The sequence below is a fragment of the Molossus molossus genome, unplaced genomic scaffold (assembly GCF_014108415.1).
Source record: "Molossus molossus isolate mMolMol1 unplaced genomic scaffold, mMolMol1.p scaffold_m16_p_7, whole genome shotgun sequence".
Classification (NCBI taxonomy): Eukaryota; Metazoa; Chordata; class Mammalia; order Chiroptera; family Molossidae; genus Molossus; species Molossus molossus.
The window spans coordinates 60,414,776-60,440,282 of NW_023425401.1; the positions used below are offsets into that span (position 1 = coordinate 60,414,776).

Genomic DNA, 25,507 nt, shown 5'->3' on the forward strand with positions numbered 1-25,507 from the left:
GGGTCTTCTTCAAGAAGAAGAAGGAAAAAAAGATAAAAGTATGAATAGCCCTGGCCAATGTGGTTCAGTTGGTTGGGCATTTCCTGTGTACCAAAAGGTTCCTGGTTCAATTTCCGGTCAAGGCACATGCCTGTATGGTGGGCTTGATCCCCTGTAGGGTGCATGCAGGAGGCAGCAGATCAATGTTATGCTCTCACATCGTGTTTCTCCCTCTTCCTCTCCCTTCCTCTCTCTCTAAAAAAAAATCAATTAAGATTTTTTTTTAATGTTTAAAAAATAGATGAACAATAAAATGACAATATATATCTATCAACAATTGCATCTAAAAAACAAAATAAGCAAACAAGCAAAACAGAAACAGACTCATAGATAGAGACTATTTTGACAGTGGCCAGATGGGTGGGGGATTGGAAGGGTGGGTGAAAAAGGCAAAGGGATTAAGAAAATTGGTTGTTAAAGAATAGTCATTGAGATGTAAAGTACAGCTAGGGAATATAGTCAGTAATATTCTAGTAACCATGTATGATGTTAGATGGGTACAAGATTTACTCGGATGATCACTTAGTAAATTATGTAATGTCTAATCATTGGGATGTACACCTGAAACTAATATATGTTAAGTGTAATTAAAATTTTAAAAATGGCTTGCACTTTTAAAAAATCAAAATTAAAACAGAAGAAAGTTGCTACAAGAGTAGATTTTAAAAGTTCTCATCACATCCCACTTTTAGGAATATACCAATCAGAAAGACTATATGTACCCCCATGTTTGTAGCAGCACTATTTACAATAGCTAAGATCTGGAAATACCCCAAGTGTCCATCAGTGGACAAATGGATAAAAAAGCTGTGATACATATACACAATGGAGTACTACGCAGCTGTAAGAAAGAAAGATCTCTTATCCTTTGAGACAACATGGAGGGACCTGGAAAGTATCATCCTAAGTGAAACAAGCCAAACAGAGAAAGACAAGTATCATATGGTCTTACTTATTTGTGGAATATAATGAACATAACAGTCTGAGGAATGGGGTAGTCCCAGAGACGTTGAAGTGGGGTACAGACTGACAATCCCCAGAAGAGGGGGTGGTGGGGGAGAGATAAACCACAGAACTTATATGCATGTATGCATGAACAATGGACATGGACAACAAAGCTGGGGACAGCGTGGGGAGGGAAGAGGAGGGGAGAATCAGTGGGGAAAAAAGGAGAAACATCTGTAACAAAAATTAATTAATAAAAAGATAAATAAAAGTAACTAAAACAAAAAATGTCAAAAAACTATGAAAATAAAAAAATTCAGGAAAAAAAAGTTCTCATCACAAAACGTTTTTCAAAGTATGTTAAGTGACAGGTGTTAACTAAACTTATTGTGGTCATCATTTCGCAATATATACAAATATTAAATCATTGTTTTTTACACCTGAAATTAATGTTATATGTCAACCATATCTTAATTTTTAAAATGCTGGCCATGCTTTCTTGAATTGATTTTGTAACACTCGAGTATTATCCACTGTAAAAGAACCGAGTGCTAGTCTGACTAGTGTGGCTCCGTGGTTAAGCATCAGCCCATGCACCAAGAGGTCGCTGGTTCAATTCCCGGTCAGGACACATGCCCAGGTTCTGGGGGAGCATGCAGGAGGTGGCCAGTCGATGTTCTTTCATCTGTGTTTCTGTCTCTCTCTCCCTCTCCCTTCCTCTCTCTAAAACACCAGTAAAGGGGAAAAAAAGAACTGAGTGCTAGTCCAAACTTACAGAAACTGAGTACAGCGATGGTTCAGGGCTGATGGTGGGAGAAATGGGGAGATATTGATCACAGGGAACAAACTTCCAGTTATAAGATGTATAAATTCTGGAATTGAATATACAGCATGATGATTATCGTTAACAATAATAAAAATTATATTTGAAAGTTGCATGCCGTGAGTGTCGACCTATGCGCCAAGAGGTCGCCGGTTCAATTCCCAGTTAGGGCACATGCCTAGGTTGTGAGCCAAATCCCCAGTATGGGGGATGCAGGAGGCAGCCAGTCAGTGTTCTCTCACTCCCTTCCTCTTTCTTTCAAATCAATAAAGAAGAAAAAAAAATTTTTAAGTTGCTAAAAATTTTTTTTTAATATTTTTTCTTTATTGATTTTAGAGAGGAAGGAAGGGGGAGAGAGATAGAGACATTGATGAGAGAGAACATTGACTGGTTGCCTCCTGCATGCCCCTCACTGGAGACCTGGCCCACAACCCGGGCATGTGCCCTGATGGGGAATCAGACCAGGAATGGAACCAGCTACCTCCTGGTGCATGAGTTGATGCTCAACCATAGAGCCACACCGGCCAGGAACTAAAAGTAAATATTAAATGTTCTCATTGCAAAGGAGAAATGGTAATTATGTAAGATGCTAAAGGCTTTTTAACTAACTACTGTGGTAGTCATTTCAGTGTATAAGTGTAACAAATTAATACTTTGTATACTTTAAACTTAGGTCAATTATATCTCAAAGCTGACATGGGAAAAACACAATGCTAGTACATAGTTTTTAAAATGGTGCAACAGTGCCACCTTATGGATTTAGTGTAATTACATGGTGGTAGATCTGTTCTGAATAAAATAAACTGCTGTTCTGAATAAAATAAACTGATTCTTTAAAAAACGAAAAAAATATTTTATATGGTTCTATATTTTTTGCTTGAAGAAATAAACATCTTAAGTAATATCAAAAGTGTAATAATATTAATCTTTTATTCCAAAAATCATATTTTTTTAATAGGAAATAGAATGGAACTATCTCTAAAAACTTTTTTTCCTCAGAAAATCTACCTTTCTAACTGTCTCTGTATTTGATATTCTGCCTTTAGGACAGGGTAACCTTCAGGAGAATAATTGTAAAAAATAATGCCAAAAAGAGAAAAATGTATGAAAGTTTTATCGAGTCACTGCCATTCCTTAAATCTTTGGAAGTAAGTATATGTTTATGCTTTTATTTTGCTTTAAAAGCTTCTGTTGGGAATATTTGTTTCTATACAAAGGTTTCTTTGAATAAAAATCTATCCATATTTTCATTTGAAAGATTAAATTATGTTTATAAAGCATGGTGTTTCTTTTACTACCTGTAACTGCATTTGTTGTATTGTTTATAATAGATTCCTGCGAGCATCTATAGCAGAGTTGTATGTGGTTCCGTTCTAAAAGTAGACTTAAAATAATTATGTATATGTAAGCAGTAGCCACTAGTTACACCTTTACAGGGAGAGGTTTTCTAAATATGGAATGTCGATATTAACTCGATATAACAAATATTGCTTCTATTATAAATATACCAGGGGAAAAAAACAAAAATTAATGGAACAAAATTCTCCCTCTCATCAAAAAAAATAAATCCTTCCAACTTGTCCGGTGTGGCTCAGTAGTTGAGCATTGACCCACACACCAATACGTCGCTGGTTCGATTCCCATTCAAGGCATATGCCCAGATTGTGGGTTAAATCCCCAGTAGGGGGCATGCAGGAGGCGGCCAGTTAATGTTCTCTGTCATCAATATTTCTATCGTTCTCTCCCTCTCCCTTCCTCACTCCCTCAAATCAATAAAGAAACATACATACATACATACATACATACATACATACATACATAAATAAATCCATCCTTCCAGTTAAAATTTAAAAAAGAAAAATATCCTTATGTCTTCACTGGCATCTCCTCAGTCATCTTTGCTATTTTTCTTTTAGGCTCCTCTTACTCACTTCAACTTGTCAAATCCCTTGGCTTTAAACATGTTGATGCCTTTTAAAATTGACATCATCAGCCCTGGGCAGTTAGGCTCAGCAGTTGGAGCGCCTATGCTCCAGAGAGACCCAGGTTCGGTTCCGCTAAGGGCGTGTACTTCAGTTGCAGTTTGTCCCCAGCCCTGGTTGGGTCATTCGGTTGGCAGCCACTCATTGTGTCCCTTTCACGTCTATGTTTCTCTCGCTCTCTCTCGCTCCCTCCCACTTTATCCGAACAAAAAATGTAAAAATGTCCTCGGGTGAGGATTTTAAAAATAATAAATAAATAAAATTGACATCATCAGACAAGGTCCTTCCCTAGAATGCCAGACTTATTAATCTAACTGCATATTTAACATTTCCTCTCAGACACCTAACAGAAATCTCAAATCTCACGTCCTAAATCTACTCCGTCTCTCTTCCCCATCTTAGTGGCTGCCAACACCATCCTTCCAGCATCTCAGCCAAAATCTTTGGGGTTAGTACTGACTCATCTACTGAAATTGTATTGTCAGTATATGCCTAGCAGAAATTTTGGCCACGTTACAGAAAGCATATTAGGTAGCTGGTCTTCTCTGGCAGCATATCTCTTTAAATAAAAATAGATCAGAGGTTAGAAATCCAAATGCCTTCAGAGCTAGGCAAGTAATATAAAAAAGAAAAACCAAGCCAGGATGGGATTTTGGTAAACTGGAGAACATATGCTCCATCTAAAGAAACAGCTGCTATTCCACCATAGTTTATTGTTGCCATGTGGAAATAGGGGCTGAGTGTTGCTGACTCTTATGATTTTTAAAGAGAAGCTGGAAATTCAAATTTTTGTGAGAAATTTATTTTAAAATGTTGGCTGTTAATATAACACATACAAATCCACACCACACACTGCTCAGTTTATTTAGTTTAAAGGCTACCGATTTTTAAACCTATGAAATAGGTAAGATTACCCAATTAATCTGTTTAATTGTCTTTTTTTTTTTTTTTTTTTTTTTTTTTGCTTTGTAGACTTCTGAACGCCTGAAAGTGGTAGATGTGATAGGCACCAAAGTATACAACGATGGAGAACAAATCATTGCTCAGGTATAATCCTTTTTATGTGATTTAGTTTAGGGTTATATTCCAAAAGTTTTTTACACATAGTAAATCTTGATGAATTTTTCATGTCTATAATTAGAATATAGTGATGGATTAGATGAATATAACTTTTACCAAATGACCTGTTAAAAATGGTTTAATTTATAGCCATTAGGCTATTTGAATATTTTTAGTTAGATAATTAACTCCTAATGAATATATATTAAATCATCAAATGGATTTCTGCATAATTTTATATTTTTATACAACATATATATAAAGAATAAGATGCCACTTATAAGAGGAAAAAAATAAGTGAGTGTTCCGTGAGATGAATAAGGACTAAAGGCATTTTGGAAGAAAGTAGAATTTTGTACGATCAGTTCATGATGACACCTCCTGAGGCTGCTCCCTGATAAAATTAACTAAAAAGGGAACACATTGGACCGTTTACTGTGTTGGCTTCTAGCCACTAAAGGAGGGCCAACATGCTATTTAACCACAAATCTTTTCTAATATCCCATTTGGAGCTAGTAGTAATACATATCTTGGTTAGAATAGAACTACCAAGAAGTAGGATTTATGAAGACAGTTGAAGTTCACAGATAAAGCATGCAGATAACACCTTATTTCCTAGTTAAATTTATGAATTATTGAGCAAGTGATTTAAACAGATTTTTTTAAAGATTCTGTAATTTTTTATCATAATACTATACTGTATTGATCTATTTATGTAAAATATTGTCTCTCTGGATATATGTGAAACAAGATTCAAAGTCTGTGTGACTGAGGAAAGAATAATTGTTTTAGAAGGCAAATAAGTAAATCAATTTCTGCCCTATCTCCCCCCAACACACACACACACACACACACACACACACACACACACACACACTTATGATAACAGCAGTGAAGGACTGGGAAGAAGTGAAATCACATTAGAAAATAGGGCTAACGTTCTGTTATATAAATTGATAACAAAACATAGAGCAGTTTTGAAATGATTTTTTTAGCTTTTTATTTTGAAATAATTACAGCTTCACAGGAAGTTGCAAAAATAGTACAGGGAAGTCTCTTGCAACCAGTTTCTCCCAGTGCATCTTGCATCACTATCTCACAATATCAAAACTAGGAAACTGACATGGTCTAATCCATAGACTTTACTCAGATTTCACCAGTTTTACATGGACTTAGAGCATGTTTTGAAGACTAAATTACACAGCAGTTGATAGACCTACTGTAATTCGAAACACTTGAAAATTTAACATGAAGCTCTTATGAAAACCTGATATAAAGATAAAAGAAAGGAGATGTGTGTGCTGTACTTGGAGTTTATTAAGGATTTTTTGAGATATTAGTTGTCTTTTAAGCATTTATAAGCATACATGTCTATAGCAAATAAATATAGACTCAAGCCCTGGCTGGTTTGGCTCAGTAGTTGGAGCGTCAGCCTGTGGACCAGAGAGTCCCAGGTTTGATTCCCGCTAGGGGCACGTACCAAAAAAATAAATAAATAAATACAGACTCAATATTTATATTGTGATGTAATCTGATGCTGTATTTATTGTACTAAAGAGTTTTGAAGTACCAAAGTTTCTTCAAAATCACTTTGAGAGGCTCAGGAAAGCCGGTATCTATTATATTCTTTATTACACTATTTGATTCAGAAGGCATCATTGGAAATCAAGGCAGAGTTTATTCAAAAACACCACCAAGAAAAAAATGCATATGCAGTTAGAAATGACAACAGTTTTCTCTTTTTTTAAAGTGTTTGTTGTTTTTGCTTAATATCTTCACCTTTTTCACTCAGCCCCAACCTGCCCCCCACTTTCTTTCAGACATTTTTGAGGCGTTGAGATGAATTGGCAGTAAACTGGCATTTTTTGGTCCCTACCTAACTGCAGTTAAAACATTGGGACCCAAATCTACAGTTTCCGAATAAGTCTGTGTGTATTTTCCTCTTTGGGAGTCAGTGGCTTATCTTGGGCTACCATGCTAATGCTTATTATATTAGAATAACACAAGGTGCACAGCTGAGAATGGTCCTGCCTTTTCTACTATCTATGCTGCATCCAGGCTGAAGTTTGGGGGGAATTCTTACCCCAGTGTTATTTGCCATATTTTCTTGATTCAGAAATGCTATGGTAGAGAGTATATTATTTTAATAATTTTACAAGTGAAATCATTACTGCACAATTGTCCATTGTAATCTCTGTTTAGAAAGTGAGATAATAGCCTTTCCCTATGAGGTTTCACTTTTCAGACAAATCACCTGTACATCAGGGTTGAATTGACTTAAGGGTTATGATAGGCAAGAGTACTTTTGTCAACTAAATTTGCATTTTCATTCTCTGTTTTTGTTTTATTCTATTAGGGAGATTTGGCTGACTCTTTTTTCATTGTAGAATCTGGAGAAGTGAAAATTACTATGAAAAGGAAGGTAAGTGTTAGTTCTAAAAAATCCACATAATAGCTAGGAACATAATACATTTTTTTAATGTTTAGACTAAGGTTAACTTTTGCTTTTTTAAGATGCTGACTAAAAGCTGGTACTTTTAATTACCTTGTCAGGGTAAATCAGAAGTGGAAGAGAACGGTGCGGTAGAAATCGCTCGGTGTTCTCGGGGACAGTACTTTGGAGAACTTGCTCTGGTAACTAACAAACCTCGAGCAGCCTCTGCACACGCCATTGGGACTGTCAAATGTTTAGGTAGGACTCACAATGGTGGGCATGCTTCTTCTGTTTGAAATTTTATGTCTGCATTTTATGTATCCATGTTGTACAGATTATTTATTGGGTCCACAAGTTTTATGGTCCCCACAAAATATAACAAAGGAAGCATTTGTTGCATTATAAAATCAGTTTATGGAAACCATTTCTTTGCATTTTTAAATTTTTAATTAATTATTTTTTGTTAACGGATGTTTCTCCTTTTCCCCCATTGACACGCTCCTCCTGTTACCACTCCCCACCCCCTGCATTGTTGTCTATGTCCATTAGTTATGTTTATATGCATAAGTCCTTTGTTTATGTTTTTCTTACCCCCTGCCTCCCTCTTCTGAGATTTTTCAGTCTGTACCCTACTTCTGTCTCTGGGTCTATTTTGTCCAACACCTTAATTTGTTCATTTCACAGTGAGTGAGATCATGTGATACTTGTCTTTCTCTGACTGGCTTATTTCTCTTAGCATAATACTCTCCAGGTCCCTCCCTGTTGTCTCAAAGGATAAGAGATCTTTCTTTCTTACATCTTCATAGTATTCCATTTTGTATATGTACCACAGCATTTTTATTCATTCATCTATTGGTGAACACTTGGGCTATTTCCAGATCTTTGCAATTGTAAATAGTGCTGCTATGAACATAGGGGTACATATATTCTTCCCGATTGGTGTTTCCGGCTTCTTAGAATATATTCCTAGAAGTGTGATCACTGGGTCAAATGATAGTTCAATTTTTAATTTTTTGAGGAAATACCATATTGTTTTCCATAGTGGCTGCACCATTCTGCATTCCCACCAGCAGTGTACTAGAGTCCCCTTTTCTCCACATTCTCGCCAACACTTGTTTGATGATTTGTTGATGGCAGCCATTCTGGCAGGTGTGAAGTGATACCTCATAGTTATTTTAATTTGCATCTCTCTGATGGTTAGTGACATTGAGCAATTTTTCATACGTCTCTTGGCCATTTGTATATCCTGTTTGGAGAGAGATCTATTTAGCTCCTCTGCCCATTTTTTAATTGGGTTCTTTGTCTTCCTTTTGTTGAGTTATATGAGCATTCTGTAAATTTTGGAAGTTAAGCCCTTATCTGACATATTGTTGGCAATTATGCTCTCCAATATAGTGGTTCCCTTTACATTTTGATGGTTGTTTCTTTTGCTGTGCAGAAGCTTTTTAGTTAGATTTAATCCCTTGTATTCATGTTTTTCTTTGTTTTTGTTGCCTTAGGTGGTGTATCAGTGAAAATTCTGCTGTGTGTGATGTCTGAAATTTTGTTGCCTACATTTTCTTCTAGGATTTTTATGGATTCATGGGTCACATTTAAGTCTTTTATCCATTTTGAGTTTATTCTTGTGTATGGTGTAAGTTGATGGTGTAGTTTCATTTTTTTGCATGTAACTGTCCAGTTCTCCCAACACCATTTATTAAAAAGGCCATCTTTATTCCATTGTATGCTCTTGCCACCATTGTGAAATATTAATTCAGCATAAAGTCTTCGGTCGATTTCTGGGTTCTCTGTTCTGTTCCATTGATCTATATGCCTGATCTTGTGCCATTACCAGGCAATTTTGAATACAGTGGCTTTGTAGTCTAACCTGATATCCGGTATTATGATTCCTCCTACTTTGTTCTTCTTTTTCAAGATTGCTTTGGCTATTTGGGGTCATTTTTGCTTCCATATAAACTTGGAATATTTGTTCTACTTCTGTGAAATATGTCTTTGATATTGCACTGAATCTATAGATTGCTTTGGGTACTATGGACATTTTAATGATGTTAATTCTTCCAATCCATAAACAAACTATATGCTTCCACCTTTTTATATCTTCTTCTATTTCTTTTTTCAATGTTCTGTAGTTTTCTGTGAACAGGTCCTTTACTTTGGTTAAGTTTATTCCTAGGTACCTTAATTTTTTTGTTGCAATGGTAAATGGGATTTTTTTTTAGTTTCTCTTTCTGTGTGTTCATTATTGGTGTATAAAAATGCCAATGATTTATTAAATGCCAAATTTATTGATTAAATCTAGTAGTTTTTGATGGAGTCTTTAGGGTTTTCTATGTACAATAATATCATGTCATCTGCAAATAATGACAGTTTCACTTCCTTCTTTCCAATTTGGATCCTTTTTATTTTTCCTTCATGTCCGATTGCTGTGGCTAAGACTTTCAGTACTATGTTAAATAAGAGTGGCGAAAGTGTGCATCCCTGTCTTGTTCCTGTTCTTAAAGAAAATGCTTTTAGTTTTTGCCCATCAAGTATGATGTTGGCTATAGATTTGTCATAAATGGCCTTTATTATGTTGAGATATGATCCCTCTATTCCCACATTGCTGAGCATTTTTATCATAAATGGATGCTGGATTTTGTTGAGATATGATCCTTTTATTCTCACTTTGTTGAGAGTTTTTATCAATAATGGACACTGGATTTTGTAAAATGCCTTTTCAGCACCTATTGATATGATCACTTGATTTTTATCTTTCATTTTGTTTATGTGGTGTATCACATTTATCGATTTACAAATATTGTACCAGCCTTGCATCCCTGGGATAAATCCCACTTGTTCGTGGTATATAATTTTTTAAATATATTGCAGGATTTAATTTGCTAAGATTTGTTGAGGATTTTGGTGTCTATATTCATCAGGGATATTGGTCTGTATTTTCTTTCTTTGTAGTATCTTTATTTGGTTTTGGGATTAGGATTAAAAAGAGTTTGGAAATTTTCCTTCCTCTTGAATTTTTTGGAATAGTTTGAGGAGAATAGGTGCTAGTTCTTTGAATGTTCTGTAAAACTACCCTGTGTAGCCGTGTGGACCAGGGCTTTTGTTTGTTGGGATTTTATTGATTACTTCTTCTATTTCCTTAATTGTTATTGGTCTATTTAGGTTTTCTGACTCTTCCCAGTTGAGTTTTGGAATAGTATATGATTTGAAGAATATGTCCATTTTGACTAGGTTGTCAAGTTTGTTGGCATGTTATTGTTCATAGTATTTTTTTTTACAATTCTTTGTATTTCTGTGGTGTCCATTGTTACTTCACCTCTTTCATTTCTGATTTTATTAATTTGGATTCTCTCTCTTTGTTCCTTGGTGAGTCTGGCTAACGGTTGATCAACCTTGTTTATCTTTACAAAGAATCAGCTCTTGGTTTCATTAATGTTTTGTATTGTTTTTTAGTCTATATTTCATTTATTTCTGCTGTGATTTTTATTATTTCCTTCCTTCTACTAACTCTGGGGTTTCCTTTTTGTTCTCTTTCTAAATCTTTAAGTTGTTGAGTTAGATAGTTTATTAGATATTTTTTTTGTTTCTTGAGGTAGGCCTGTATTGCTATGAACTTTTCTCTCTGGACTGCTTTTGCTGTGTCCTATAGACTTTGTATTGTTGTGTGTTCATTTACATTAGTTTCCAGGAAGTTTTTTCTTTCTTGTTTTCCTTGGTAACCCATTTGTTGTTTAATAACATGCTATTTAGCCTCCTTGCGTTTGAATGTTTTTGAGTGTTTTTATTGTAATTGATTTCTAGTTTCATGCCAATGTGATCTGAGAAGATGCTTGATATGATTTCAGTCTTCTTGAATTTTTAGATACTTAGTTTGTATCCTAACATGTGGTATCCTAACATTTTCGAGAATGTCCCGTGTGCACTTGAGAAAAATGTATATTCTGCAACTTTTGGGTGAAATGTTATGTAAATATCAATTAAATCCAACTAATCTAGTTCGCCATTTAAGGACTATTCATCAAATTAGGGAAGTTTTCTGTCATTATTTCTTCAAACAGGTTTTCTGTTCCTTTCTCTGGTTCTTCTCCTTTTGGTTCCCCTATGATGCGAATATTATTACATTTTATATTGTCCCAAAACTCCCTTAAACTCTCCTCCTGCTTTTTAATTTTTTTCCCATTTGTTGCTCTATTTTGGGGGGTGTTTTTTCCTACCTCGTCTTCTAACTCGCAGATTCAGTCTTCAGCTTCTTCTAATGTACTGTTGAGACCTTCTAAGGTATTTTTCATATCAGCTATGTCATTCTTTATTTCCACTCGATTTTTATTCATAGCTTCTACCTCTTTTTTTATGCTGATGTAATCCTCACTGAGCTCTTTATAATTATCATTAAGTTGCTTGTAGTGAACTAAATTGTTTGAGCACCCTTAAAATCATTGCTTTGAATTCTTTATCTGACGAATTGCTTTCTTCCATTTCATGTAGTTCCTTTTCTGGTGATTCCTCCTTTTCTTTCATTTGGGTGTTGTTTCTTTGTCTCACCATTTTAGCACTCTGGTAGTTCTAGGCCCAGCAAGGGATGTTGGACTGTGTAGTCAAGTTGCTGTGTATCAAATAAGGCTGCTGTACCTCTCAGTTTTGGTGCATGGCACCTCTTCCCTGCTGTGGATCCTGGAGGATTGACAACTGGTGGCTGGTATTGGTGTGTCGTGGTAGGCACTGCTGGGGGCGTGGGTCTGGTTCCTGTACTGCTGGGGTATGTGGGTCCAGCTGCTGTGCTGTTGGCATATGTGGGTCCTTCTGTTGTACTGATGGGGTGCGTGGGTCCAGCTGATGCTCTGATGAGGTGCATAGGTCCAGCTGGTGTGCTGCTGCCTGGTGGGGCTCAGTTCCTGATCAGTTGCTGCTCATGCTGCTGGGAGTGAGTGTCAATTCCCGGTTTGTGCTGCTACTGCTGCTGCTGTTGCCAGGGGATGCCCTCAGCTCCCAATCCTCTGCTAATGTTTGGGGCTGAGGATTCTCAGCCCCTGGAACTTTGCTCCTGCTGGGGGAGGAGCTTCACTCCAAATTCACTACTACAGTTGTCAGGGGTGGGTCTTGGCTCCTGAGCATCGGCTGCTGTTGGAGGTGGGACTCCACTCCCGCCCAGTCACTGCTGCTATGAGGGAAGGTGTTCGGCTCCTGGCTGGTTGCTTCTTCCCCAAACAGGTACCTTGACAGCGCTGCTGCTGTTTACTGGTTTGCATTGACACAGCAGGGTCTACTAGTCTGACAGTGCAAGGTGCACTGGTGAACTCAGGTCATTCGGCCCTAGTCACTCCCCACTGCCTCCTCCCAGGGAAGACTAGCTGATCTTCCAAAATGGTGGGGCCTTCCAGCTACACTGGGAGAAACACCGTGACAAGCCTTTTAACTGCAGTAACAGGTTGCTCCCTTTCCACAGCACTGAAACCTTCTCCACTTTTCTGCACTGCTTGAGGTTGCTCATCCACATTCACATCCACTCACACTCACTCACACTCTCACACACTCACCCTCGCGCTGGTCCTTCCCGCCACCATCTTCTCCCCCCCTAAAAAATTTCACTTGCTTACATATTGTGTTCTTTTTATAACTATGAAATAACATCTTATTTTAATATAATAATTCTTTTTTATATGTTTTTATTGATTTTTTTGGAGAGAGAGAGAAACATCAATGTAAGAGAGAAATGTCAATCATCTGTCTTCTTTGTGCACCCCACAGGGGATCGAGCCTGAAGCCTGGGCCTGTGCCCCAACCTAGGATTGAACCGGGACCTCTCAGTCCATGGGATGATGCTCAATCCACTGAGCCATACCGGCTGGGCAAGAATTCTGAGTTCCAAGTTTTACATCTGATTTTTCAAATAGACAACATGCACTGTGTTCCTCAAAAAAGAATGCTAAAACATTTTTTTTATAAAGTGAATTAAGCTCTGTGGGGAAAGTTGGAATGCCTGTGGGAATACATATCCTAGTCCTGGGAAACAAATGTTCAGGTTGTCCAAGCACAATACAATTTTCTTGTTTACCTGTTTAATTACCTTCTTTTTTGTTTGTTTCGTTTTGTTATTTTGTTTTTTTAAATCTTTATTGTTGAATGTATTACAGATGTTCCTCATTTTTCCCCCATTGACCCCCTCTTCCCCACTCCTGCCCCCCTCCTGCCTTTTCCCACACTACTGTCTGTGTCCATTGGTTATGCATATAAGTTTTGTGGTTTATTTCTTCCCACCCCCCCAACCCCTTTCCCTGTGAGGTTTGTCATCTAGCAATGAATTTGTACTTCTTAATCCCCTCACCTTTTTCACTCATTCTTCCAAACCCCCTCCCATCTGGCAGCCAACAAAATGTTCTCTGTATCTATAAGAATGTTCCAGTTCTGCCTGTTCATTTTGTTTGTAGTTTCCATTGTCGATAGATATGTATTCATTACCATTTTGTTTGTTTATATATTTTATCTTTTTCTTCAAAAAGACCCTTCAACATTTCTTATAATAAGGGTTTGGTGGTGATGAACTCCTTTAACTTTTTCTTGTCTGGGAAACTCTTTATATGTCAATCGATTCTAAATGACAGCTTTGCAGGATAGAGTAATCTTGGTTGTAGGTTCTTGCTTTTCATCACTCTGAATATTTCTTGCCACTCCCTTCTGGCCTGCAAATTTTCTTTTGAGAAATCAGCTGACAGTCTATGGGGACTCCCTTGTAGGTAACTAACTGCTTTTCTCTTGCTGCTTTTAAGATTCTCTCTTTGTCTTGAACCTTTTGCATTTTGATGATGTGTCTTGGTGTGGGCCTCTTGGGGTTCCTCTAATTTGGGACTCTCTGTGCTTCCTGGACTTGTATGTCTATTTCCTTCACCAAGTTAGGGAAGTTTTCTGCCATTATTGTTTCCAATAGGTTTTCGATTTCTTGTTCTCTCTCTTCTCCTTCTGGCACCCCCAAGATGCAAATGTTGGCACGCTTGAAGTTGTCCCAGAGGCTCCTTTCACTATCCTCATTTTTCTGGATTCTTTTTTCTTTTTGCTGTTCTGATTGGGTGTTTTTTGCTTCCTTATATTCCAAATCAATGGTTTGCTTCCTGGATTTACGTACTCTACTATTGAATCTGTGTAAACTATTCTTTATTTCAGTTAATGCTTCCTTCATTTCTGACTGTGCATCCTTCATTTCTGACTGGTCCTTTTTTATGCTCTTGAGGCCCTCACTAAGTTCATTGAGCATCCTTATAATCAGTATATTGAACTCAGCATCTGTTAGGTTGCTTATCTCCATTTCTCTTAGTTCTTTTCTTGGGGTTTTGTTCTGTTTTTTCATTTGGGACCTGTTTGTCTCCTCATTTTGGCCGCCTCCCTGTGTTTATTTCTGTGTATTACTTAATGAGAGGTATGGGGCTATGTGAGACCAGATGCTGCTTGTTTGGAAGAATTTAGGAAAACCTGAAGCAGGATCCAAGACAGGCCAATCCTATGGTTAAGCAACTGGCAACAGCTTGGATGGGCCTGAAAGTTGGGTGGGGCGGGGCGGGGCCTCGGAATCACCAGGGCGGGGCTACCAGTGTGAGCCAGGTTGCTGGAGTCTCAGATATGGCGACTGTCTGCCGCCCCAGGGAAGGGCTCACCAAAGTAACAAAGGCCTCTGACACCACATTTGTCCCAGAGAAAGCCCCCTCTCCAGCCCTCGCTCCAGTGCCAAACAGCTCAGTTCTTCCCTGTATGTCTCTGGTGCCCCTTGAGCTGCCTCCCCTCCAAGCTTAGAGGGAGAGTCCAACAAGTCTGTGCGCGGGCCCTTTAAGGAGCTGCCTGGGGCTCCAGCCCCGTCAGCCCCCCTGAACCTCAGTTTCCGCTGGTTTTTCCAGCCAGAGGTTATGGGAACTTCTCTTCCTGGCACTGGAACCCTGATTGGGGTGCCTGGTATGGGATGGGGACCCCTCAGTCCTCAGAGAGGACCTTCCCAGCTGAGGTATCCTCCTGATTTTTATCCGCCACACATGAGTGTGGGACCAGCCCGTCTGCCTCCATCCCTCCTACCAATCGCGATGCAGCTGCTGCTTTAATTCCACAGTTGTAGGAGTTCTCTCAGCTTGATTTCAGGCGGTTTTGAATGATGGTTGTTCTGTAGTTTAGTTGTAACTTTGATGTGGTTGTGGGAGGACACGATATCACGTTTACCTATGCCGCCATCTTGACTGGAAGTCCTAATTACCTTCTTATATAGTAGTTTGGCAGAAATGCCATCTTCAGGTGGAAGATGAGATTTATTTTATTTATTTCTTTTTTTTTCTTTATTGATTTTCAAGAGAGAAAAGGAAAGGGAGAGAAAGATAGAATCACTGATGAGAGAGAACGTCAATTGGCTGCCTCCTACATGCCCCCCACGGGATTTGGCCCACAACCTGGACATGTGCTCTGACTGGGAATCAAACTGGCAACCTCTTGGTGCATGGGTCAACGTTCAACCACTGAGCTACACTGGCCGGGCAGAAGATTAGATTTGAAATATGAGAAATAACTTCCCATAATAACGAAGAATATGATTCAGGTAGTGTCAACGTAGATGACATTTTCTTTTTAAAAAATCTCCCTGGCCGGTCTGGCTCAGCGGTTGGAGTGTCGGCCTATGGACCAGAGAGTCCCGGGTTTGGTTTCCGCTAAGGGCATGTACATCAGTTGCAGTTTGTTCCAGCCCCGGTTGGGGTCCTGTGGGTGGTGGCCACTTGATGTTTCTCTCTCTCTCTTCCTCTCTCTCTCCCTCCCACTCTATCTGAAGAAAAATGCAAAAATGTCCTCAGATGAGGATAAAATTAAATTAAATTAAAAATTAAAAAATGATTCAACAGTAATTAGCCACTCTATTCTCCTCATTCACAGTTTAGTAGAAAAAACTTAGCTTTAGTGTTCTTAAGATGTGCTAGTATCCTCAGATTTAACTTCTTAGAGAAGTCACCTTTTAAAAGGTTTTAAAGTATATTAATCAAGTGTTATACTTAGATAAAAGAAAAGACAGAAACTGTCTGGACAGTGTGTGGCTCAGTGGTTCAGCATCCACTCATGCACCAAGAGATTGCTGGTTTGATTGCTGGTCAGGACACAGGCCCAGGTTGTGGGCCCATTCCCCAATGGGGGCATGCAGGAGGTGGCCAGTCGATGTTCTCTCTCATCGATGTTTCTCTCTCTCTCTCTCCCTCTCCCTTCCTGTCTCTAAAATCAATAAAGAAAAAAAAAAATTAAGAAAACAGAAACTGATTGGAACTTTCCCTGAGTAGAGATATGAGACAGTAAGAGTAAAGGTGATGTGAGTGAAAGCCCAATGTTTTTTTTCTTTAACAAATTATATTCACATTAAATAAATTAGAGAAATACAAAAAAGATAGGAAAAACTAAGAGGCTCCCATACCATCATGACTCAGTGACTTCCCTATTATAGTTCCTTCTCATCTTTTATTTGCATGGGTCTTCTGTTTTATTTTTTTAACTTAAGCAGGTAAGTTTAACGATCAGAACAAAACGAAATCAGGAAAAATTCCACATTTTGTGTTCAGCTATATTTTAATTTTTAAAAGATTCAAGTATTGTAAGTCTTAAAAACATTTCTGCCCTTTATATTATACCAGAAAAAAAGTAAATACTAAAAAATGAGACAATGGAAAAACAAAAATATATTGTTTTTGCTTCCAAACAGTTCTATACCAAAACATTTTGCTGAAGTGATTTTTAATCTATACAAAACAGACTCTCTAAATGATACTCAAGATACATTACAAATTTGGTTTTTAAATAGATTTGAATTTTAAACAAGTTTTACTCCCAAAGATTTAATAAATCAGGTACTCCAGAACACAATCTGCAGGTGCGATAATTATATGATGACTTCTTAATAGTCCAAGGGGATAAAGATACTTTTTCAAATATGGGAATTAAATTTTTCTATAGTATTAACTCCTTAAGGCTATTCTCCTTTAAAGACTACAAGAGAGAGAAGAGAAACATTGATTTGTTGTTCCTCTTATTCATTCATTAGTTGATTTTTGTATGTGCACTGACCAAGGATGGAACCCGCAACCTTGGCATATGGGGAGGATTCTCCAACTAACTGAGCTACCTTTATCAGGGCCTAGATCCAGATTCTTATGATCAAGGGGCTTCATAATTGCTTCCTCCATATATCCTTTCAGGTTGGTCAAATTTACAACCATTTCTGTAACAGGACCAATCTTTTTTTTTTTTTTTTTTTTATCCTCACCCGAGGACATTTTTCCATTTTTTGTTCAGATAGAGCGGGAGGGAGAGAGAGGAAGAGAGAGAGAGAGAAACATCGATGTGAAGGGACGCATCGAGTGGCTGCCACCCGCACGACCAACCAGGGCCGGGGACAAACTGCAACCGAGGTACATGCCCTTAGCAGGAACCAAACCCGGGTCTCTCTGTACCGCAGGCCGACGCTCCAACCGCTGAGCCAAACCGGCCAGGGCAGGACCAATCTTTATAATTGTGCCTATGACCATAATATGGTTTGTTGCATTTCCCAGTTTCTCAAGCTTTCTTCATTACTGAGACTTGCTTAGGAAACAATGGATCGTGCTGAAGTAGATGAGGCGAGTCACTGAGGCTGGACACTCCTGTCCTTCGTGACAGCCTTGCTTTGCAGTCCTGCACCGGGCTGCGTTTTCTATTGTTAAACAGTTCTTTCCTTCATGATAGCTTAGGCTTTTCTCATTGTATTACATCACATTGTAACATTCTATTAGGGTAATATGCACATTATAAACTATTTAACGATCCCCACTGGTAAATATTTTGAGGGTTTTGGCTCCATTGGGCGGGGAGCCTTTTTTTGATGTGCATAGACTGCTTTTTCATACATAGGATTTTTCCATAGAAATGATTTTAGAAGTGGGTTTTCTTTTTATAGTTTTTGATATATATTCTCATATCACTTTTAGCTGTACTAATTTACATGCTACCATCAGTGCAAGAATATCCATTCACTCTATTTTTGAGAACATTGCCTTTTTACCTTTTTGAAAGGCAAAAAATGTATTTTAATTTACAGTTCTGTTGTAGAGACTGTGATCATATATTTTTTAATTATTATACTTTATTATTAATTTATTTTTGTTACAAATGTTTCTCCTTTTTTTCCCCATTGATACCCTCCTTCCCATCCCCCCAACCCCATCCCCAGCTTTGTTGTCCATCTCTATCAGTTATGCGTACATGCATCTGAGTTCTGTGGTTTATCTATTCCCTCCCCCATCAACCTCTATTCTGAGGGTTGTCATTCTGTACCCTACTTTCACATCTCTGGATCTACCCTGTTCCTCAGACTATTATGTTCATTATATTCCACAAATAAGTGAGATCATATGATATTTCTCTTTCTCTGCTTGGTTTGTTTCACTTAGCATAATACTTTCCAGGTTCCTCCATGTGGTCTCAAAGGATAAAATATCTTTCTTTCTTACAGCTACATAGTACTCCATTGTGTATATGTACCACAGCTTTTTTTATCCATTTGCCTACTGATGGACACTTGGGGTGTTTCCAGATCTTAGCTACTGTAAATAGTGTGCTATGAACATGGGGGTACATATATTCTTTCTGATTGGTGTTTCAGACTTCTTAGGGTATATTCCTAGAAGTGGGATCGCTGGGTCAAATAGCAATTCAATTTTTAATTTTTTGAGGTAACACCATAGTGTTTTTCATAGTGGCTGTACCACTCTGCATTCCTACCAGCAATGTACTAGACCCCCCTTTTCTCCACACCCTTGCCAACACTTGTTGTTTGAAGATTTATTGATGGCGGCCATTCTGACAAATGTGAGGTGACACCTCATTGTTGTTTTAATTTGCATCTCTCTGATGATTAGTGATGTTGAGCATTTTTTCATATGTCTCTTTGTCATTTGTATGTCCTGTTTGGAGAGGTGTCTATTTAGCTCCTCTGCCCATTTTTTCTTTTTTTTTTTTTTATCCTCACCCGAGGACATTTTTCCATTTTTTGTTCAGGTAGAGTGGGGGGGAGAGAGAGGAACAGAGAGAGAGAGAGAGAAACATCGATGTGAAAGGGACACATCGAGTGGCTGCCACCCGCACAACCGACCAGGGCCGGGGACAAACTGCAACCGAGGTACGTGCCCTTAGCGGGAACCGAACCCGGGTCTCTCAGGACCGCAGGCCGACGCTCTAACCGCTGAGCCAAACCAGCCAGGGCCTCTGCCCATTTTTTAATTGGGTTCTTTGTCTTCCTTTTGTTGAATTGTATGAGTACTCTATATATTTTGGAAATCAACCCTTTATCTGATATATCATTGGCAATTTTTCTCTCCCATGCAGTGGGTTCCCTTTCTATTTTGATGGTCGTTTCTTTTGCTGTACAGAAGCTTTTTAGTTTTATGTTGTCCCATGTGTTCATTTTTTCCTTTGTTTTTTGTTGCCTTAGGTGATGTATCAGTGAAAATTCTGCTGCGTAACATGTCCAAAATTTTGTTGCCTGCATTTTCTTCTACGACTTTTATGGATTCATGAGTTACATTTAAGTCTTTTATCCATTTTGAGTTTATTCTTGTGTATGGTGTAAGTTGGTGGTCTAGTTTCATTTTTTTGCACATGGCTGTCCAATTTTCCCAACACCATTTATTAAAGAGGCTGTCTTTACTCCATTGTATGCTCTTGCCACCTTTGTCTAATATTAATTCAGCATAATGTCTTGGGTCCATTTCTGGATGATCTGTTCTGTTCCACTGGTCTATATGCCTGTTCTTGTGCCAGTACCAGGCTGTTTTGATTATAGTCGCTTTGTAGTATAACCTGATATCCGGTATTGTGATCCCACCTACTTTGTCCTTCTTTTTCAAGATTACTTTGGCTATTTGGGGTCTTTTTGGTTCCATATGAACTTTTGAAGTATTTGTTCTAGTTCTGTGAAATATGTCATTGGTATTTTGATGGGGATTGCTTTGAATCTATAGATTACTTTGGGTAATATGGACATTTTAATGATGTTAATTCTTCCAATCCATAAACAAGGTATGTGCTTCCACTTTTTTATATCTCCCTCTATTTCTTTTTTCAATGTCCTGTAGTTTTCTGCAAATAGGTCCTTTACTTCTTTGGTTAAGTTCATTCCTAGGTATCTTCTTAATTTTTTTTTGCCGCAGTGGTAAATGGGATTTTTGTTAGTTTCTCTTTCTGTGAGTTCATCATTGGTGTATAAGAATGCCTTCAATTTCTTGACGTTAATTTTGTATCCTGCTGCTTTGCCAAACTCATTTATTAAGTCTAGTAGATTTTTGATGGAGTCTTTAAGGTTTCTATGTACAATATCATGTCATCTAAAATAATGACAGTTTCACTTCCTCCTTTCCAATTTGGATCCCTTTTATTTTTTCTTCCTGTCTGATTGCTGTGGCTAAGACTTCCAGTGCTATGTTAAATAAGAGTGGCAAAAGTGGGCATCCCTGTCTTGTTCCTATTCTTAAGGGAAATGCTTTTAGTTTTTGCCCACTGAGTATGATGTTGGCTGTAGGTCTTTCATATATGGCCTTTATTATGTCGAGATATGATCCCTCTATTCCCACGTTGCTGAGTGTTTTTATCAGAAATGGGAGCTGGATTTTGTGAAAGGCTTTTTCAGCATCTATTGATATGATCATGTGGTTTTTATCTTTTATTTTGTTTATGTGGTGTATCAAATATATTGATTTGCGAATATTGTACCAGCTTTGCATCTTTGGGATAGATTTCACTTGGTCATGGTGAATAATTTTTTTGATGTATTGCTGGATCCGATTTGCTAGTATTTTGTTCAGGATTTTGGCATCTATGTTCATCAGGGATATTGGCCTGTAGTTTTCTTCATAGTGTCTTTTTCTGGTTTTGGAATTAGAATTATGCTGGTCTCGTAAAACGAGTTTGGAAGTCTTCCTTCTTGAATTTTTTGAAATAGTTTGAGGAGAATGGGCTTTTGTTTGCTGGGAGAGTCTTGATTACCTCTTCAATTTTCTTAGTTTCTATTGGTCTGTTCAAGTTTTCTATCTCTTCCTGGTCCTGTTTTGGAAGACTATGTGTTTTTCGAAATTCATCCATTTTGCTTAGATTGTCAAATTTGTTACCGTATAATTGTTCATAGTGTTTGTTAATGATCCTTTGTATTTCTGTGGTGTCAGTTGTTACTTCTCTTCTTTCATTTCTGATTTTGTGTATTTGGGTTCTCTCTCTTTGTTTCTTGGTAAGTCTAGCTAGGGGTCCATCAATCTTGTTTATCTTTTCCAAAAACCAGCTCTTTGTTTCATTGATCCTTTGAGTTGTTTTTTTGGTCTCTATGTCATTTATTTCTGCTCTGATCTTTACTGTTTATTTCCTTTTACTTGCTCTGGGGTTTTCTTTTTGTTTGGTTTTTAGTTCTTTAATTTGTGAGGTTAGCTAGTTTATTAGAAATTTATCTTGTTTCTTGAGGTAGGCCTGTATTGCTATGAACTTCCCTCTCAGAACTGCTTTTGCTCCATCTCATAGATTTTGTGTTCTTGTGTGTTCATTTTCATTGGTTTCCAGGAAGTTTTTCATTTCTTCCTTGATCTCCTTGATAACCCATTCATGGTTTAATAACATGCTATTTAGCTTCCATGTGTTCAAATGTCTTCGCATGTTCTTGTTGCAGTTGATTTCTAGTTTCATGCCATTGTGATCTGAGAAGATGCTTGATATGATTTCAATCTTCTTGAACTTGTAGAGACTTACGTGATCATATTTTCCATGCATGTATTATAATTTTAGTTTTTAGAAATGCGTTAAGATAGGCAAGCAAAGTGATATATAACATAGTTATAGAAGTGGACAAAAGCATTATTTTGGTTGCCATCTTTAAGTGACTAGCCGGGGTGGAGAACTTTTTCTCTGCCAAGGGCAATCTGGATATTTATAACATCATTTGCGGACCATACAAAATTATCAACTTAACAATTGGCCTGCTATATTTGGTTAAACATTTAATCATCTCACCCCTAATGTGATGAGTGGAACTGCTTCTCTTTGGTGAGGCGTGTGATGTTAACTGGTATTAATTTTGTGGGCCTGATACGGTCTGCGGACTAGACATTCCCCACCCCTGGACTAGACAGTAGTATGAGAGTAAAAATTATAAAAGCTGCCTGGCTGGTGTGGCTCAGTTGATTGAACATTGTCCCATGGACTGAGAGATCCCAGTTCCATTCCTGGTCAGGCCACATGCCTGGGTTGTGGGCTCGATCCCCAGTAGGGGCATGCAGGAGGCAGCCAGTGGATGTTTCTCTCTCATATCGATGTTTTAGAAAATTATTAAAATCAATAAATAAAAAGTATAAAAGGTAACATTTGGTCTTCAAAACATGGCATTTTACACCCTAAGGGAAAACAGAAAACACTCCCTTGCCTTCTTTTTTTTTTTTAATCCTCACCTGAGGATATTTTTCCATTTATCTTCAGAAAGAGTGGGAAAAAAAGAAACATCAATGTGAGAGGGACACATTGACTGGTTGCCTCTCATATGACCTCGACCAGGGCTGGGGACGTACCGCAACTGAGGTCCATGCCCTTGGCCAGAATCAAACCCACCCACAACTCATTGGTCCTCAGGCTGATGCTCAACCGCTGATCCAAACCAGTCAGGGCTCCCTTGCCTTCTTTAAGGAGTCTATTTGTATGCAAGTGATGACATCATAACTAATTTTTTTAAATTTCAAGGCCTTGTCCTTGACAGTCCCTCCTTCTTTTCTTAACCTGGATCAGGAACCTCCCACCAACCTTGCATTGCACATCATATTGCCAAGGGACTGACTGCTTCCTTTTGAAGTGGAACGTTTTTATCTTTATGCCTTTTTCTTTTATATTTATCTAATAATACCATTGTATTATTGACATAATGCAGAATGCCATAAGTGATTCAGAAATTCTGCAAATTATGAAAGAGTGTTAATCTTTTTTTTTCTCCCCTTGTCTTAGCCATGGATGTGCAAGCATTTGAAAGGCTTTTGGGACCTTGCATGGAAATTATGAAAAGGAACATCACCACCTATGAAGAACAGTTAGTTGCCCTGTTTGGAACAAACATGGATATTGTTGAACCCACTGCATGAAGCAAAAGTATGGAACGAGAAGTTTTATAATGACAAAATTACACAGTAGTGGTTAGTCCACTGAGAGTGTTTGTGTAGATGCCAAGCATTTTCTGTGATTTCCAGTTTTCTTCCTTTTTTTACATTTACAATGTATCATTAAACAGAGTAGTGATTTAATAGGCAGTAAGCTTTAACATCACTTTCTAAAGAATATATCAAAAAATGTCGACATACTGATAAAATGATTTTCTACTCCACAAAATTGACTAAAAGGTTTATTCGAATAATTGTAATATACTGGAACTATCTGTATTTAAGAAGATAATTAAAGGGTGTTATCATAGGCAATTTGTGTTTGTTTTAACTTACACAGAATGATACATCACTGACCATGCCCATGTAAAAGGGAACTTGGCAATGAGTCATGCTATATAGCATGGCATCACATTCTTTTTACAACTCATATATATAGTAATTACAATTTTAATTATTTTCCTTTTAAAGTTTTTCTGGCTCGGTAAGTTATATGCTGGCCTTGGCCTATTGGTGAAATAGTATGAAACATCATATGCAATTTTAAAACCTTTTATATTTTTGCAATAAAATACATTTTGACTTCTTTGGCATAATGTCAGTAACCAGTGGTTTTAAGAACAGGTAATTTAGTCATTGTAATAGGGAACAGTCTTTTTTAGATGGGAGATCTTTAACACTTTTCCTCATAAAGCATATATCTTTGCTTCCTTTTTCATTTGCAATTCTCTGTATTTTTTTATTTTTAAAATTTTGAGTTTGACATTTAATGTCACAAAGTTTTTTTTAAAAACTATTTAAATGTACTTGTTGTCTTCTAGAAGTCTAAGATCCTATATATACCACAAAAAAATATCCTGTATCAAAAATAATTTGGGGTTAACATGCCCACAGGATATTTTTGTTCTTCGTTTAGTATCCATAGTAGAATTCTTTCAGATATCTGCTCCCATGGTATTCCTCCAAGGTGGTAGAAATAAATTTTATAAACAAAATCATATGCAAAAATAAAAGGAATTTCTGCCCATTCCAAATGTACCATTAGGCCTTGCCATTTGTTTTATTGTAGATTCATAGCCAAAAATGCAGAATGAACTCAACCAGAACAGATTTTCATTGATAACTGATATACTTATTTTTGGCTGCATATTCAACCAAAGCAATATAGCCTTAGATTTCTAGCCTACATGATCCTAGTGTCCAGAGAGATTAATTCTAACCAGTTCACTTTTAAATAAGCAGTTCCATTTTGGGAAACATGTTTTAGAGAAATATATATAAAGGTAAAATTATTCTGTGGCTAGTGTGGTTTTATTAGAGAATGTTTATGGTCTTACTTGTATAATGAAAATGTGGTTTAAAAATGTTAACCAGATAAGGTATATATAAGAAATTAAAGTATGTAAAGCATAACTTCAGCCACATTTTATAACACTGTTTAACAATTTTGTAAACTTTCTTGTAGGAAGAGAGCTTACAAATGAAGATAACTTGTTTTCTTTTTCACTCTTGTTTGTTTGTTTGTTTGTTTGTTGTTATAGGCCAGGAGCTAAGTGAATAGAGTAATGCTTTCTATCCAATCATCTCCCCTAACCTGTGTTTCAATGTCCCAAAGTTTAACAGAACAAGGAAGCTGCCCTGAACTGAACTCAACACTTTGGATAAGATGACTTGTTTTCTGTTTGATTTGATTTTAAAAGCCATGTTAATAAAAAGCACACAGAACCCCCGATTTCTGGTTCATCATTCTGTATTCTTGATTCACTTTTTCAGGTTACCTATTTTGTTGCATAAGCTCATTGCTAACTATTCATGGAATAGCAAAAAAAAAAAAAAAAAAAAAAAATGCCTGTTTAATGAACTCTGAGGCTGTAAATGCCAGTTACATTATTTTCAGTATTGTTGGTTATATTTAAATTTTCCTTATAATAAAGCACACTTTTATAATAAACTATGTTAATTGTGTTTAATGACGTTTTTTGGTTTTTTTTGGCTTTGGCTTTTTTTTTTAATTCTCACCCAAGAATATATATTTTTTCATTATTGATTTTGGAGAGGGAGGAAAGGAGAGAGAGAA

The 25,507-nt window shown here is 37.3% G+C and overlaps 1 protein-coding gene and 1 non-coding gene across 2 annotated transcripts in view; one reads left to right on the top strand and one right to left on the bottom strand.

Moving 5' to 3' along the window:
* The window catches only part of PRKAR2B (protein kinase cAMP-dependent type II regulatory subunit beta), a 187,327-nt gene extending 162,165 nt beyond the window's left edge, over positions 1-25,162 (top strand). Inside the window, exons 7-12 of the mRNA XM_036247149.1 lie at positions 2,854-2,955; positions 4,762-4,836; positions 7,205-7,270; positions 7,402-7,540; positions 23,282-23,422; positions 24,972-25,162. Of these exons, the coding sequence (XP_036103042.1) occupies positions 2,854-2,955; positions 4,762-4,836; positions 7,205-7,270; positions 7,402-7,540; positions 23,282-23,415 (516 nt within the window). The 3' untranslated portion in view covers positions 23,416-23,422; positions 24,972-25,162. The remainder of the gene's footprint in view (positions 1-2,853; positions 2,956-4,761; positions 4,837-7,204; positions 7,271-7,401; positions 7,541-23,281; positions 23,423-24,971) is intronic.
* LOC118620581 lies at positions 24,964-25,093 on the bottom strand. Its single transcript, XR_004957485.1, has one exon. It is a non-coding gene; the product is annotated as a small nucleolar RNA SNORA36 family (small nucleolar RNA).
* Positions 25,163-25,507: the final 345 nt, after the last annotated feature.